Raw genomic sequence first — 16,795 nt, 5'->3', positions numbered from 1 at the left:
GCCGCTCCACTGCAATGTGCTGCCATCTGTCATTTGTTATTTCACGTTGACGTCATAAGTAGGTAGTGGTCACATTAATGTAACTGAACTGTGTATTTATATTGGCAGATCCTAGTCAATTTTTACTAGTCTTACTAATAAAAAAAATTTTATCCTATAGTTTCTTCTAAAAAATAAAGCAAGATCATTATAGCAAATTTTGAATATCGTTAGAATTAATATATTGAATCTTGGTTTAAATTAATGCGTAAATGTAAGATTTAAACAGTTACGGACTATTCTATTAACACTAGATAATTTTATTCTACTAATTTTTTTCTTTCAAAATCTCACTTCTGAACTAAACTGTGACTTTTTTCTTAGAGGTAAATTAGTAACTCTTTCCATTTTTTTTTTTTTTTTTTTTTTTTTTTTGCATTTGAGCTTACTTATTTTTATCCTTTAATGTACTTTATTTGATAACTTAGCGTAAGCAATTATACCATACGCTAAATCACCCTATGCCGCACTGCATCATTTTTTCCCTCCACCACAACTCCTAAACTTATATTTCTAATCAATAAACTTTATTCGCAAAATAAGGAATTTGATCCAATAGTATTTTTGCTGAAAATGATTAATTTATGATTAATCATGAATTTCAAAAATCCATACAATTATTATAGTTTTTAATCATAAGTATTGATAAATTTATATTTTTTGTTTTCATTGACAATCTTTGAAATATATTTATTCCTAACATAAAATCTTTACATCATTTTTACATTATATTAAAATTCTTTTATATTTAAAGAATAAGAACTAATTATTCTTGCCAAATAGTACAATTTTGTTTTAAAATGTAGTCTTAATCATGCACTTTAAAGAAGTTTCATCCCAGGTATATCATCCGTAAAAACCATTTTTAGGGAAGATTTTATACCGTATTTTTTACAGTAATATTTATTTAATTGCAGTGATATTACAGTAAATATTACTGTAAAAACTACAGTATATCAGAGTTTTTTGTTCCGTAAACGGTAAAATGGATTTCACGATTTAAAAAAAAATGCTGGCACTCTGAGTGCCGGTACTTAACCTTAATTTGATGCGGAATTTTTAACAGTGAATATTTTACAGTGCCTTATAAATTTTTTGGCGATCGACTGGGACTTCTGTTCCAACTTTGTACCCTAATTTCTTTAAAATCTAACTTTCAAAATCTTTGAAGTCTGAACTATTTTATTCTTAAAAAAATTTTAAGAGCGTCTTCCTTCGCCATTTTGGATTTAGCTTAAATTCTTAATTTTTGTTTTCTTGATATTTTTGTGCGTATCCAACTTTTGATGATGTAGTATAATTCTGCAGTACAATAAAAGTCGAAAATAATGAGGTTGCTTAGTTATAGATTAGGATAAATAGCGCTTAATAATTTTTAGAACTATAAATTTTTCCTCAAAACTTTAGAGCAATAAAATGATGCAATTTGCGGTTTTGAGTAAGTTATTTAAAACTACACGTTTCTCAGTGTTTAGATTTTTTTTTAAATCTAATTTTAATACAGTTTATACTGCTAAAAGCAAATTTGGATGACAAAATTCTTGTAACATTAATTGCATAAAAACAAAGATACTTATCAAATATCTAAAAACAGGCAACTGTATACTATATAACTCCTTATTAAACTGTTGATTGCAGAATCGCATTGGCAAAATTTTGCCAGAAAAATTAATGCAGAATCAAAAATACCGCAAGATTCTCCAATTTGATTGAGAAGCGGCCTTGTATTTTACAAGTTTCGAAAGATATTGCCAAATAGAGTAAATATCCATCATCAGGTTATTTGCAAAAATTTAATAAGAATTAAAATAATATTTAGAATTTTCCCTCCCCGTCTCCACCCCTTCGACAATTAAGTTCGGTTGAGAGGGAAAAGCTTCTTAAGTGTTGAATTTAATATCGTTATCAATCATTGCAATATACTTTCCTATAAACTTTTAATGTCTCAGTTAAGAAAAATATTATATTACTTAATAAATCGATACTATTCTCACAGTGACCTTGCACCTCAAGCGTTTAAAATTTGTTCAATCAGCGACTTCCCATGACCCCTTTATCGCCATTAGTAAAATGATCAGGTCTAACCATTATCGTTAATTTCCCTTACAGCAACTTAAAGAAAAATCTGATGCGTTGACCATTTTTAAGAATCAGATTTTGCGTCATTCAATTTATTTTAGTTTTAAAAGGCAAAATTGTTGAAAAGAACATCTTGTGAATGAAATGTTTAAAAAGGTGCGATTGGAAGTTGTCAAAAGTTTTTACAAAAAAAAAAAATCACTACACCAGAGATTCTCAAATTGTACTCTGCGGAGCACTCAGTACTCCTTAAAACAATTCTCAGTGCTCCTGAAGCAAAATATATGTAACAATGAATAAACAATTTATTTTAGTTTTAAAAGGCAAAATTGTTGAAAAGAATATCTTGTAAATGTAATGTTTAAAAGGTGCGAGTGGAAGTTGTCAAAGGCTTTTAAAAAAAAAATCACTACTCCAGAGAGTTTTAAATTGTACTCTGCGGAGCACTCAGTACTCCTCAAAACATTTCCTAGTCTTCCTTGAGGCAATATATATGTTTAGAATTAAAAATAGTAGTTTCTTTAGGAAAAAAATTGGAAAAAATCTTTGGGTATATTCTACTAGGAAATTTTGGATTTCGTCGTGCTTGCTGTATTTAAAATGAAAAAAATAAGTCGAGTATCAATTGTTTATTACTGATCAGGGAAACATAGATTATATGTAAAGAAAGTCAGCATTTAATGTGCCAGTTTCTCGTCAACAAAGAATAAAAAATCTCGCTAAAAGGCAACACTCGACAACGCTATTCGATCGCCAACCAAATATAAACCCATAGCCAAACAACCTCATTAAATTTGAGTTTCACGAAAGTAAAAATATAATAATGCCAAAACAATAAAGTAAGAAATTGTAAATCTGCAAACTTTGCCGAAAATTAAATTTTTTTTTTTTTGTATGTTAATTCAAATGCAAAAAATCCATTTAAATGGTGAAATATAGTGTTTGTCAGCTTTACTCCACGAAATCATCATTAACGCTAATTTTGTTATTAAATTTGCTGGATATAGTCCATAACTAAGATATAAATATGTAGCGCTCACGTTGAATTTTCAATTTCAAAAGTTGTTCGTGACTGAAAAGTTTGAAAACCTTTGCACTATACTTTAAGACTTGATCTATAACTAAATTATTAATCAGAATGTGTAATAGCGTTTTCTGAAAAATATGACTATTAGTAATGGTGATAACATCATAACTAAATTCGTATTTTTCAGAAAAAACGTATTTTAAATCAAAGACAGTCGGTTTCTGGGGTACCAGGGTTCAAATTCTGCAATAAAATAACGTCATGAGTGTTATGCTAGTATATTCATCATTTTACTAATAAATAATAAACTGAATTTTATTAAGGGAGAAAAAAAAATTTCAGTTTTTGCTTTCTGCATTAGTTTGATATATTTATGACAGCTGAATACGATATGAACCATTGAAAGATTTTCAAAATGTATTTAACAACGGCTTTTTTATTTCTTTTATTAAATTTATCATTTAATCGAAGTGTCCATTAACACGTGTCTCATTACTTTCTAAAGGGTAGCTTTTATCGTCCCACGGATAATTAATCATTCGAATAGTTTAAATTTCTTATTCCGACTGAATCACAAAATTCATTTCATAGGTTTCATGTTTAAATTTGATTAGAACACTGTCTTTGAATTAATACTTAAATTTTATGTTTTGTAAATTTAAGTATCAATGAATAACGTGTGTTTTTTCTTTCAACAGACCAACAGTCTCCCGATGCACTTATCTGACGACGCAATGCCTTATCCTCGACCTGAGTCCCGTTTAGCAGGGGAATCAAGCCGTAAAAGACGTGGCAATCTTCCCAAAGAATCTGTTCGTATTTTACGCATGTGGCTGTATGAGCATAGATATAGTGCTTATCCATCAGAAAAAGAAAAAGTGAAATTAGCCGAGGATGCCAAATTAACGACTCTCCAAGTTTGCAACTGGTTCATTAACGCCAGACGGCGTATTTTGCCAGACATTATTCGAAGAGAAGGCCACGACCCCCTGCAGTACACAATTACGAGAAGAAATGGTGTTCCAAGATCCGTGCCAACATCATCTTCTAATAACCGATCCAATAATTACAGTCGTTCACTTGTGTCCAATAGTAATTCGATGACAGACGATAGTGTTACTGACATTGATGCAGATAGTGAGGATTCTGATAACAGTTCGACATCTACATCATCTTCACAAATTTCGCAAGAAGGTTGTCATTTGAAACTCACTAAACGATGGCGGAGGACGCATGAGCAAGAGTTGCTTGTTCAACCTGATCCTACTGAATCATCTGTTGATGGAGAAACCTCAAGCCAACCTAGTTCTCGAAACTCAATTCCAGAAGCATGGCCATCATCCACAACACCCGATAACTCATTGCATTACCTTTATATTCTTGTGGACGTTGCTTGTGAGCTTCGTGATCAACAATTGCGTCAGAAAAGTTTAGATTTATGAACTTTGAGTGCCTTAAAGGAGAAGAAAATCTTTCATAATATCATTCTTGTCGTTTTTATTTTTAAAACTTGTTTTTTAACTCGATTTCAAATATTTAATCATTATTACATTGAATCTTTAAAGATATAAATGTGGTTTGGTATTTTAAAGAGAAATTAGCAATTGCAGCATATTATACCTTGAAGAAAAAGCGAAATGATTAGATACTGTCAAATGTGATACTTTCAAGACTCAGAACAATGTCTTCGTTTATTGATAATTGATCATTTCTTTGACTTAAAATGACTTCTAAAAGACAAAGTTTGTCTAGAAATATTATTTCAAACAAAAATCACTGCCGTTGATGAATAAATATTTTAAGTTTCTGTTTTAATGCTCATTGAACTGAAAGTTTGAATGTTGGAATAATTCTTCATAGTTATGCAAAAGAAGAAAGATTGGTTTTAAATCCTACTGTTAAATGAGAACTAAAGCTTCAAGACTCTTCTAACGTAGCAGTTTCTTTTTTTTTTTTCTTTTTTTTTCTTGTATTGTGGAAAGTAGTGAGTATCGAAAAGAGTTCAAATTTAATGAGGTTCTTATTGAAATAATTTTATAATTACTTTACAATTTAGTTATGAGTATTTTAGATTTATAATGAAGATTTTATGCTAGAGAGACATGTTTTTATATTTATTTTCTATTTATCAAGAAACTATAAAAAATCATAAACTCTTTTTTCTTAAAAAAAATAATTTTTCTTGATATGATCATATTTTTTATTTAAATATTTTTTACTTCTTTACTTTTTATACACATATAATGGGCAACTTATTTCTCTGAATGAAACTCTTAAAAAGACATTCAATTAATAGTCAACGTAAAGGATAATAATCCTGGGTGTAACTTTTTTTTATGATAAATTAACTATTCAGGTTTTGTTTTAAATTACGTTTTTTCTTATTAGAAATTCATTTCACCAAAAATTAAGTTTATTTATTTTCGTTGGAATGGTCAAGATATAACACAACTTGAGACTGGTGACGTCATTTATTATTCAAGCTATAAATATGAAGCACGGCAATTACTTCAAAAAATGTATTGGGTAATTTTATGATAGAAATAACAAAATGTCTATAGACAAGCATGAATTCAATTTGTACTAAACAGAAATATGTTCTAAATATACTACAAAAATTCATAAAATTCCCTTTGAAGAAATCACTTCTATCCCTCAAAATAAGCTTGCATGTCTCATTTTGTATTAAATTTTAAATTCATGAATGTGGCTAGATTTTACAACTTGCAGACAATTCGTATATTCAATATTAATTTTGAAAAAATTCAAAATGTAAGCAATTTTTTTCTTCCTTTTTTTACAAATATTATAAAAAGTTACCTTATGGTCTGTTACCGGTATTTATTGTGCATGTTTTAGAAATTATATATAAAATTATTACTTTTTTCCCCTCAAAGATAGCGAAACATGGGAACAAAATTAAGTAAAGTGTGTAAAGTAGGCGACAAAATTCTGCATTTAATAACTAAACTAAAGCAACAATTTTTGAATCAATTACCTATTGAAGTATGTAGGCAAATTTTCTTTCCTGAATGTATCCTTGAAAGTTAAAATTTGGAAAATTATTAGGTGATAAATTATATAAAATTATTGAAAAAAGACTATCAATTACGTATAAAAGTGGTAACGTACTTGAATAAAAAGTGTATCTCAAAGTAATATACAATTCTTGAATGCTCCCTATTTTTGTCCAATCTGAAAAACACGATTTCGTGCTATGAATACTGCCGTGCAATCGGAAAAACAAAGTGACTGCTTCATGCATTTCGAAAAAAGCACCGTGAGAACTATATTCTTTCCTTTATTAATACTATCAAAGGTAAAATATAATTTCAGAAAATTGATTTAAAAAAGTTTGCAATGCGTAGTTTATCGTGAGAACTATATTCTTTCCCTTATTAATACTATCAAAGTTAAAATATAATAATTTCAGGAAATTTATTTAAAAAGTTTCGCAATCTTCGTACAAAACTGCCAAATATATAGAAATCTCAATTTTTTATTTTTTGTCGGTTACTCTGATCTTTTTATTACCCGGCGAAATACAGCGTAAATGTTTCTCCCAAGTGCAAAACTTTTTTTCTGTTTTCTATGAAAACCTTAATGAATTAGAGATATTTTTTTTGTAAAATTTTAAAAAATACTATTAATTTCTGCTCAGTCTTCCCCACTATTACTTTTGACCAAAATGAGCTATATAACACAAAAATCTGGGTGCTACAAAACCCGGGCTCCCGGACGTCAGGCAGCTTTAAATAATGTCGTATATGGCATCCAATAATATATTATAATTTAATCCTTAAAAAAATCTGAATATTTTTGGACTAGCTTTTATAACTTAATTCTGGCTCAAAAGAAAAAATTTTAACTTTTATAGATTAACTCTAGAAAAAAAAAATTTTTTTTTCTCTAAATTCCATCGAAACCATTATCCTTATTATATTAGACTTTATTTTCAAACTTTTAATTTGTCTTTACGAGCTACAATCCTCACGTGGCGAAAGCTTTTTTCTATTGTTTGTCTTGAAAAAGCTTTCCAATGGTAAATTACGGTAAAATATTCTAGCATTGAAATGACTAGTCGAATAATCACGCGGATGACATGATTACCGTTACCATCCAACTTATAGTCGCACTACTTCAAAATCAGTTTTTTTTTACTATCTCTTACTCCTAACCTGTTCCAATTCCTTTAAGCGGTGTTCCAAACTGCTCCAAAATAAATAAATTTCATGCAACTTAGCAAATCAACTCAAACATATTTTTTCACAAAATTTTTCTAGGCTTTTCCTAGAAATTATTTTTTTATGTGCGCAAGTGGGAAATAAAAGAATTTTAATCATCATTGTATCATTAATCAAATTATTTAAAGCGTTATAAACAGCTTGATTAAAGTATAATTATTACTTTTAAAAAATTGCTGCTCCAAGCTAATACCCTAGCAGAAATTTAAGGTAATTTTGAGGTTGTTTTGAGGTGTCAAGGTTTATTTGAGGTTCATTCGAGGTTGATTTTGAAAACAACCTAAAAGATTTACCTTCCAAGGTATATAATCAAGGTGTATGAAGTTGTTTTATTCGCACTTGAGGTTGTTTTGAGTTATATATGAGGTTGATTTTGTTAGGTTGAATAATGAGGTTATTTTTGGAAATAAACAACCTTAAAAGCACCTTATTTTTATTTTTTTTTTTTTTTTTTTTTTTGTAAGGATAGACCATCTTCACATCACTGATCATCATAATCAATTTAAAACAAACAAACTAGCATTTATTTTTTTCAAGTACCCACGTTATATGAATATGATAATGAATTTAAAAAATTTTAATAAACAGGATAAAAATGATTATGTAAATGATTAAAAAATGACTTTATAAATATGATAAAAAATGATAATATAAATATGATGCCAACTGATAATACCAAGATTATACAACTTTAATGTTATTCATTATATAATTAAACATTGGAAGACAAATCCGATAGCCAATCAATAAATTAAAGAATTAAAGAAAAGAAATGAGAATCGAATCGTAGCCTTCATATGATATTTCAAAATTTAGCATTAACGACGAGATTAAGTTTCTACATAGATTCATTTTTCACCACAACAATTGTTAGATATGTAAATAAAACACAGCTATTATTTAATGTTTTATCAAACACAATTTCATTTCGCCTTTTTTTTAAACCGTCATTTTCGATAGTTAGTCGAAACCAATACTACGATAATTTTTGTTAGTCAACTTTAAACAAACGGTGGCTTAGTCTATATATATGATGTGGTGTAACAACAAGCAAACTTTCTCTTTTGAATGTAATTTAATTTCGAAGTTCCTATTTCGGAATTTCTTGAATTTTATTTTTACCACACATATTATATAATAGTATTATTATAAAACTATCCATGAAAAGGAAATTTTTCTTTTCTTATCAATTGAAAAATTATGAAGAGAAAAAAACTGTGTAAAGATTTTGCTAATGATCATATCGTGTCATTCTAAGTCCAAAGCAATCAAAAACTAAAAGAAAAGTGTTTTTAAAATATTATTAGCATTTTTTTATTTCATCTAAACGCTGATTTCATTCTTGTCTTCCATTTTTGACAAAATAGTTTATTAAATAGCTGTTAAACTGCAATAGAGCAACAGTTTGGCGTAGTATCCTAAAAAAAAACACTATCACTTAGTTATTTAAAATCTAAAACTCTATTCGAATTATCATCAAATTGATCATTGCATAGAATCCCACAAAATTTGTTTCTCAAAGCAGGTTATGCCATTTAATTATCTAAGTTTATGGAATCTGGCATTAACTACTTTTTATTCTTCTCAGTATGTCTAGCAATTTTAAAGTCAACCGCTATGCCAGTATGTCTAGAAATTCTGTCAGCCTCTAAACTTTAGAAAGTGCTATTATAAGTTTAATTTTTTTAATAATTGACTCACCATGTCATGAAATCATCTAATACTCCTCCGACAGATTCAAAAAGCTTCACCTAAAGAAGACATTGATTAATATAGTATTTAATAAGTTAATTTTTATATTGAAACATTAAATTTTTCTTTTATTTCATCGGTAATAAATTACCGTATGTCGTGTGACTTAACATTTAGTCGGTTAACTTATAATTTTGAACCTAACAAACTTTCATAAACAGAAAAAATTTCCCGCGTATGCGAGGAAAACCTAAGCAAACATGTTCCCAGTTTGAGCGATACTAGTAGGAAGTGGGTACTAGAAATTTGTTTTACCAACGATGTGGTGAAGTCAAAACTGAGGTTTGAACTTGGGACTTTTGTATAAGCAAAGACTTTATACCAATAACTTGTCTCACATATAGTTTGTCTAAAGTAAGAACTCCTCTAGCCATTCGTCTGGACCCGTGGTGGTGACTATGGAAACGAGGTATAACTATTTCAAGTAGGGGTGTGGGGTTACTGTTTAGGACAGGTTTTGGCTCTGGTGGGCCGGAGAAAGGGAATCTTTTTCAACGGTCTATTGTGTTTGCCCTAGAGTGAAGAAAAGCTACCCTCCCTGAAATGCGCTATTCTTGTTCCCATAGCAACAAATGGCCTCAGACTTTGCGGCAGGGGGAGCTTTTACCGTAGACAAATTATATTTCTCTTACTCTTAATCGTGAATTTATTTTTGTTGTGTATTATGATTTAAAATGAAGCACTTAACAGCTAAAATTCCCAGTAAATGAGAACCGGTGATGGCTATAATGAGACCGCAAAATGTTTACATATAAGGGACTTTATTCTTTTTATGAGCCAAAAAAATTTTATTTTTATCTCACTGGCTGTATTTAGAACCTTTTATCTCGTATTTATGTATGCATTATTGCACAGATGATTTGTCAAATGTATATATAATTTTTAAATATTTAATTATAATTTTTAAAAAATCATATCAAGAGGAAAATTTTTCATTGTAAAAAAATGCAGCATTTAATGAATGTTAATGATCATACTTAGGATGTCAATGTATGAACAACTATTTTACTGTGTATTAAATATTTATTCCTATGTTTGCTTTTTGTTAAATTAACGTATAGCAAAGTTAAAACATTTTAAAAAAACCGCCAACAGAACAGAAAAATCGAATATACACTACGAAATTATCTATAGTGTTTTTTACCTGACTGGTAAAAGATCCTTTAACTTTTAAAATTGCTAATCATATTCTTCAGCATTTCTTCATGCATAAATTTTGAAATTTAATGAATTTAGAATATAGACGTTTGTTGTATAATAATGAAGTTTATACTGGAGAAAAAGTTTCCTCTTGGTTTTGTAAAATGTAATAGTGGTAAAAATCCTCGATCGTATAATATATTTGTGGCCACCACAATATGTCATTTTGTAAAATGAATACACCTGTATGAAAACTAAGTCGTACAAGCCCTGCAGACATTAAGATGGTATTTTAAAAAAGGAAATTCTTATAAACATTAACGTTGATTTTCTACCACTATTTCATTTTACTAAGCTATATGGGAATGGGGAAAATTATTATACAATTTTCGAATGAGAATCAAAATTAGATTGCTGAATGTATGATTATCTCTGTTGATACAGTGTTAAAATACAGTCAACCTCTTTTATATTATTATTATTGCAATTGTATATAATAATTTTACAGTTTATGGATGCTTTTTTAGAAATATCAATATTTGAATTTCTTATAATTAAAACTTTAGCTTGTTATTTTTTAGTGAAAAGCAAGTATTTAGTTTGAAATGTTTGCTTTCTAACAAAAACGACACTATAATACGCTTAAATTGATTTATTTTTCATGTTTTAGATAAAAAGTAGGCAATGACATCGCATGGATTGTTGAATACTGCAAGACGTGCAAGGTTTTAAAACCGCTACGGTCATTATTTTATAGAATTAAAAATGACAACAACAAAAATATTTTTCCTTAAAAATGTATGTTGAAAATCCCCTTTTAATAGTTTATTAGCGAAAAAGTAATTTTATTTCAACCGTAAATAGTGAACAGGGACCGTTCAAATATATGCAAATGTCTAAGGGTCAAGGGGAGTTAGTTTTCTTGTTTTTGTTAACACTGAAAGAAACCGTTTGAGCAAAGCTTACGTAAGGCACTAAATACTAAATTCCTTTTTTTCTGGTCAAATTGTTTTTTTACAAATTGCAAAAATATCAAATTTAGAAAGAATTAACACTCTAAAAAAATTGGGGGAAAAACTTTTTAAAAATATTCTTCTGAAGAAAATTAATGAAAAGTAAATTTTGCTGGTACAAATTCAAAATTAGACTATTATTGCTAAAATTTAAAATCTTAGGTAAGAATATGTGAGATTACGTAAGAAATTAATCATACTTTTAACAAGAGGTGAGGAGCTAAAATAGTATTTAAACTCCCCCTTTAATATAAAAGAGATAATATAAAATTGTTTGTACACCTTATTTATCATATGAAACAAAACTATTTCCTCTCGATTATTGATGTAAGTCTTATCATTACGTCCAGCTTTCCACGTCCCACAAATGTAGAATTAGTATTGTGATATTTTATAATTCAATTCAATTTTATTACATGTGCCTTTTTCAGCATTTTGTTTTGTAGAAAAATTTTGAAAGCCTTTTTCATGCTGTGTTATATGAGCAAAGAAAATTTTTTTCGCAGAAGGTTTTAGCTTTTTTTTTACTCAAAATTATCGTAAATGATTTTAGCCACAATTTATGCATACTTTTTCCCTCCTTGAATGGGAAAAAATAAAAAAAAATTCAAACTACGTCAAAAAAGCTTGATTTAAAAATATTGCATAAATTTCATTTTTTCCTCTTAAAAATTTTAGCAAAAATGCTCATTATTTCTCTAGCATGACGCAGTATAGCGCACTCGTATTCAAAAATCTTAGAATTTTCTTATCGGATTAGATAAATTGATATAGGTTTAATTTCACATATAGGTTGATATAGGTTTGACACTACAAAGAATTTCTCGTCAAATTCGACGATATATTTTGTATTAAGGTTATTACAATACGCTAAATATGTTCTCTGGCAATTTTAGTAAAAGTTTTTCTGTTTTTTTTTAAGAAAATATATATTTATACATAATGTCCACTTCCCCTATAGGAATTAAACATTAATAGAATTGACCATAAAAGGACCATTATAGGAAATGACCACAGAACTGGCCATTTTTTATTGACCATAGGTAGCTCGAAGCTCTATTTCTCGTTATGTTACACTCTCAGAAAAATCAGTTCAATAGTGAACCGTAATACGGTGTATATTTGCAGCAACCTTAATAAAATTTAAAATTGAACCATATTTACGATCAAGTTGTACCATAGTATCGTGCATTCAAGTTTACGACAATTATTTGGTTCAACTTTTAGGAGCAAATTTGAAAAATATTTTGATTTAGAACGCCAAAAAAATTTTCATTGTGTAGCAAACAATACTTTTATATCAATTATAACTTTCTTAATCCTTTTAAATAAATATCTGTTCTGTTTATAAACATTTTCTTATCATTTACTAGTTCCACCGCTATTTTGAAAAACTATTTTCTCTCACCCCCTATAAAAAAAAAACATTGTAGTATCGAATTCTGTTTTAAATAATCAATCAATCAATTAGACAACTGCTTGTAATTGATGTTAAAATTTACACTCTTAAGTCTTTTGTTTCCTTGTCTTTGTTATTAAATACAACAAGTACGTATTTGTTATCTGAGTACTCTGAATTTGCTCATAAAAAGTATGTATAGAATATAGATTATCCATTGTTGAAAAAGTTCTATATTATGTTAAAATATTTAAAATGTATTTTAGTGTGTATGAAATCCAAAACTTCTGTGTTAATGTCTAATTTGTGATTCCATTTGAATTAGAATGGTTGAAATGTTAATAGCCACTCAATTCTGTTTCTTTGTAGTCATATGATATTAAATTTACATTTGTTTTTATTTTATTTTCTTAGTTTTGTATAGATAACTATGTTATAGTTTTAGAAAAACCAAATTGCCTTATAAAGAAATTGCTACCACAAACTGTGTGCAACCGTAAGTACTTCGTATAACGTTTAAGTGTGATTGATGAAGTGCTGCTTAATTAAAAGTAGTTCATCAGTTGATGAAATTTGTTGGTGCTATAGCTAATTAAAAATGAGTCTTTCAGTATAGATGGTGGGCTATTTAGATCGAAGTACTTATTGCTCTTAGCGGATAAAGCTTTATAATATTGTTTTCACTGAAAGTATAAATAGTATATTGGTTGTTCCTTTCCCATAGGTAATATGGAGATGTTTTTTGGGTAGGGTGCCTTATATGACAAAGTGTGTTCCTAGAAAAGTGTGTAGCCTTTTTTATCGAAAAATTTTTTATATTTAGAGCTTGTTGTTTTTAGCTTTTTTTTTTTTAGAAGTCATGCTACATATCTGCCGAAAATTGTGCCTAGTCAGGACCTCAGTATAACATCCCTGTACATTCCACATCTCATATGATCGGCAGGTGGAATGTATTTCTTTGTACGTTTCTACCACTTGGTGTAATAATAGTGTGCAAAATAAAGTATCATTATTAAATCTTTGTCATTTTTACTCTAGCAAAATCACTCGCCAACCGTAAGCAATATTTCCCAGTTGGGAAAGTCTCCACACCTTGTTATGTCAGGAATTGGAGTCGTGTTGCTGGAGGCAAAGCAAATTTTGTAGGATTTGGAGTAGGAAAATATTTGCTCGACTCAGACCCCGGGTAGATAAAAGTTAGATGTAAACAAAAATATTATCGAATAAATTTTATGATAATTATTTGAATTATTCCTTAAAGGTAGTTTAATAAATCACATTTGAACGCTTTTATGACCATGTATAACCGAACAATTGAAAAAGAACGCGGATAATCATTAAAACTATTAAATTACTTAAACTAAAAAATCGATATTAATAAATGAATAATTAATCTGTTGTCACTTAAATTTATAAATTCAAAAACCAAATTTATTTAGCTAAATTACTAAGTTACTTTAAAAATGTATGTGAAAATGATTTTAATGAAACTCGCTAATAGTTTTGCAGTTCATGAATATTCACTAAACAATATGCTTGCCATAAGATTTTTATGCATGCGCTTATGATATGTTAATGTATTTAGTTCTTTTTTTATAATAGTTTCGCACAATTTCTTTCTTTTTTTTTCTTTTTTTTTAAAAAATTTCATTTTAAAATTTATTTCCTCAACTGTTATGCTGTAATACAAAATTTAATTTTAAATAATATGTTTTTATTTTAATTGTACGAAAAAAAATAGAAATATATCATTTGAAATTAACTACCACTTAGTATTTATTATTTTCCAGAGATTCGATGAACATTTTAATTGAATATAAGTCGGAGCTCTGCAGAAATTCTGAATTCGAAGTTCAATGCTGCTCAGATTACTTAAAAAGTAAACTGATTTGCACATTATTCAACAATTATCAGAAAGCGTGTAAGGACAAGAAAAATTAAAGCGATAAGAAATATACATCTTAAAATCTGCTTCATTGGAGATTAATTTTTTTTTTATTTTCCTTTGCAATCTTGTCGTAATAAATCAGATCTATAAATATTGAGATTAGACATTTTTCTTCGATGAATTTTAAGAAAAGATTGACTTATGCGCAAATTCATTTACATTTTAAATAGTCTGAACAGCTTGGTTAACATATTTTTCATACTTTTCATTATTTTGTATAAATTTAGGTCAAAATAAGTAAAAAATATTATAGTTAGCATTTTAATAATTTATGGTTAGGAAATACAACATTGAAACATCGGTATTTCTTTTGCGTTAGAGGTAAAATCTTCCAAACAAGGCTCACTTCCAAACAATTTTTTTTTAATTTGCAGTTATTTAGTTCTAAAAGAAATTACAATTACGTTTTATTACAAAGTCAATTATTGATAAATTTTTAAACATGAATGAAAAAAAAAATTTAACTTCTTTTTCTGGATTTTATATTTTAGCTAGTACAAATATAATTCCGATGATCTGACATATTTTTTTTAGAATCTATTACATTGTTTTTTACAATTAAAAAAATACCAAAATATATTTCAGCTTGTAATTAGAGAGTCAGAAATAATGTATATAAAAGGGACGCCAATGTCCCATCTGCGTCCAATGGTTCAATGGCGAAGTCACTTTTTTTTTAAATCAAAAATTACGCTTCTTTTTCGAAATAAAGTTTAGATTTTACAAATCCTAAAATAATTTTCTGTCTTATTGTAGCTTCATTAGAAGTATTTTTATATATTTTATGAACTCTTGGATAACATTGCTACCCGTTCTTTTGGTATCTTCCATCCCACAAAACTACAAATTTCCATACAGATATATTATATATTTTCTTCAAACATACTGCTACTACAAACCTGAAATTTGATATATATATATATATATATATATATATATATATATATATATATATATATATATATATATATATATATATATATATATATATATATATATATATAATTTAAATTATTTTAATGATAGCTCTTACCTAAATAGGAAAAAAAATCAATATAATCCCGATACTGTTAAGGTGATTTTTCAGAACAGCTCCTTCCATACTAGGCAAATATTTCCAAATAAAGATTTTAATAAAAATATTCTAACAGTTCTCTTTAAATAAATCAAAAGTTTAGAGTTATTTTTTTAAATATGAATTTGTGTGTATTGTCAATTTTTAGAAAATATTCCTTAAAAATGATACTTTTTAGTATTACAGGTATATAAATTCAATAGATTTAATAACATAAAGATTACAGCACACTTTTCAAACGAGAGGAATATTTTCAAAACAATGTTTTATTAATTAATTTTTATTTATTCATCAAATCTCTTTAAAGCACAAAAGTTTAGAGTTATTTATTATTTAAAAAAATATCTAATTTGTGTGTATTGTCATATTTAAAAAAATATTCCTTAAAAATAATGCTCTTTAGTATTACAGGTATATAAGTTCAATTCTTTTATTTACCCTCTAAAGATTAAAACACATTTTTCAAACGAGAAAAATATTCTCAAAACAATGTTTTATTAAATACTTTTTATTTATTCAACAAAGCTGTAATTAATTTTCAATTTTTCCAAACAAATCTATTGTAATAAATAAGTCACAAGCGAATATTAGATATCAAGGTATCCAAAACAAAAATTATTTTACTTGACCTTCCGTTTTACTTAAGGACGTGTTTTGTCCTATAATGCTAGAAAATCGATTGAGTTTTTCATTATTTGAAACCCACAAAGAAGGAAGTTAAAAACAGCTGAAAATCATGCTACAAATGATGTTATAAAAGCATTATAAATTACTAATCTGTGATTTAATGAAACAATAAACAATGTCAATGTATTTATCTAAAGGTTATGTAATTATCTAAAAAAATCATAACTTTCATTTAAGGAAACGACAAAGTTCATCTTATAAGAATGAACCGAAAATTTCACACAAATATTTTCTTATTCATACGAAAATACTTATGTTTTTCATTTTATTTTTACTTTATAAAATTTAAAATTTAATTTCAAACATTCTGAAATGAATGTTCTTGCATTTATGCATATACTCTTTGATAAATCAACTCAATGTTGTAACAGAATACGGTTTGCTGCTGTAAC

At 27.7% G+C, this 16,795-nt stretch overlaps 1 protein-coding gene across 2 annotated transcripts in view; it reads left to right on the top strand.

The window, feature by feature from the left end:
- LOC107436476 (uncharacterized) overlaps positions 1–13,710 on the top strand; it is a 55,409-nt gene extending 41,699 nt beyond the window's left edge. For both annotated transcript variants that reach the window (XM_016048212.4, XM_016048213.4), the window contains one exon: positions 3,844–13,710. In XM_016048212.4, the coding sequence (XP_015903698.1) occupies positions 3,859–4,587 (729 nt within the window). In that variant the 5' untranslated portion in view covers positions 3,844–3,858 and the 3' untranslated portion in view covers positions 4,588–13,710. The remainder of the gene's footprint in view (positions 1–3,843) is intronic.
- Positions 13,711–16,795: the final 3,085 nt, after the last annotated feature.

Source organism: Parasteatoda tepidariorum, chromosome 11 (genome assembly GCF_982258835.1).
Source record: "Parasteatoda tepidariorum strain Cologne lab strain chromosome 11, Ptep-v5.0, whole genome shotgun sequence".
In the NCBI taxonomy this organism is placed as follows: domain Eukaryota; kingdom Metazoa; phylum Arthropoda; class Arachnida; order Araneae; family Theridiidae; genus Parasteatoda; species Parasteatoda tepidariorum.
This window is presented reverse-complemented; position numbering and strand designations above follow the sequence as displayed.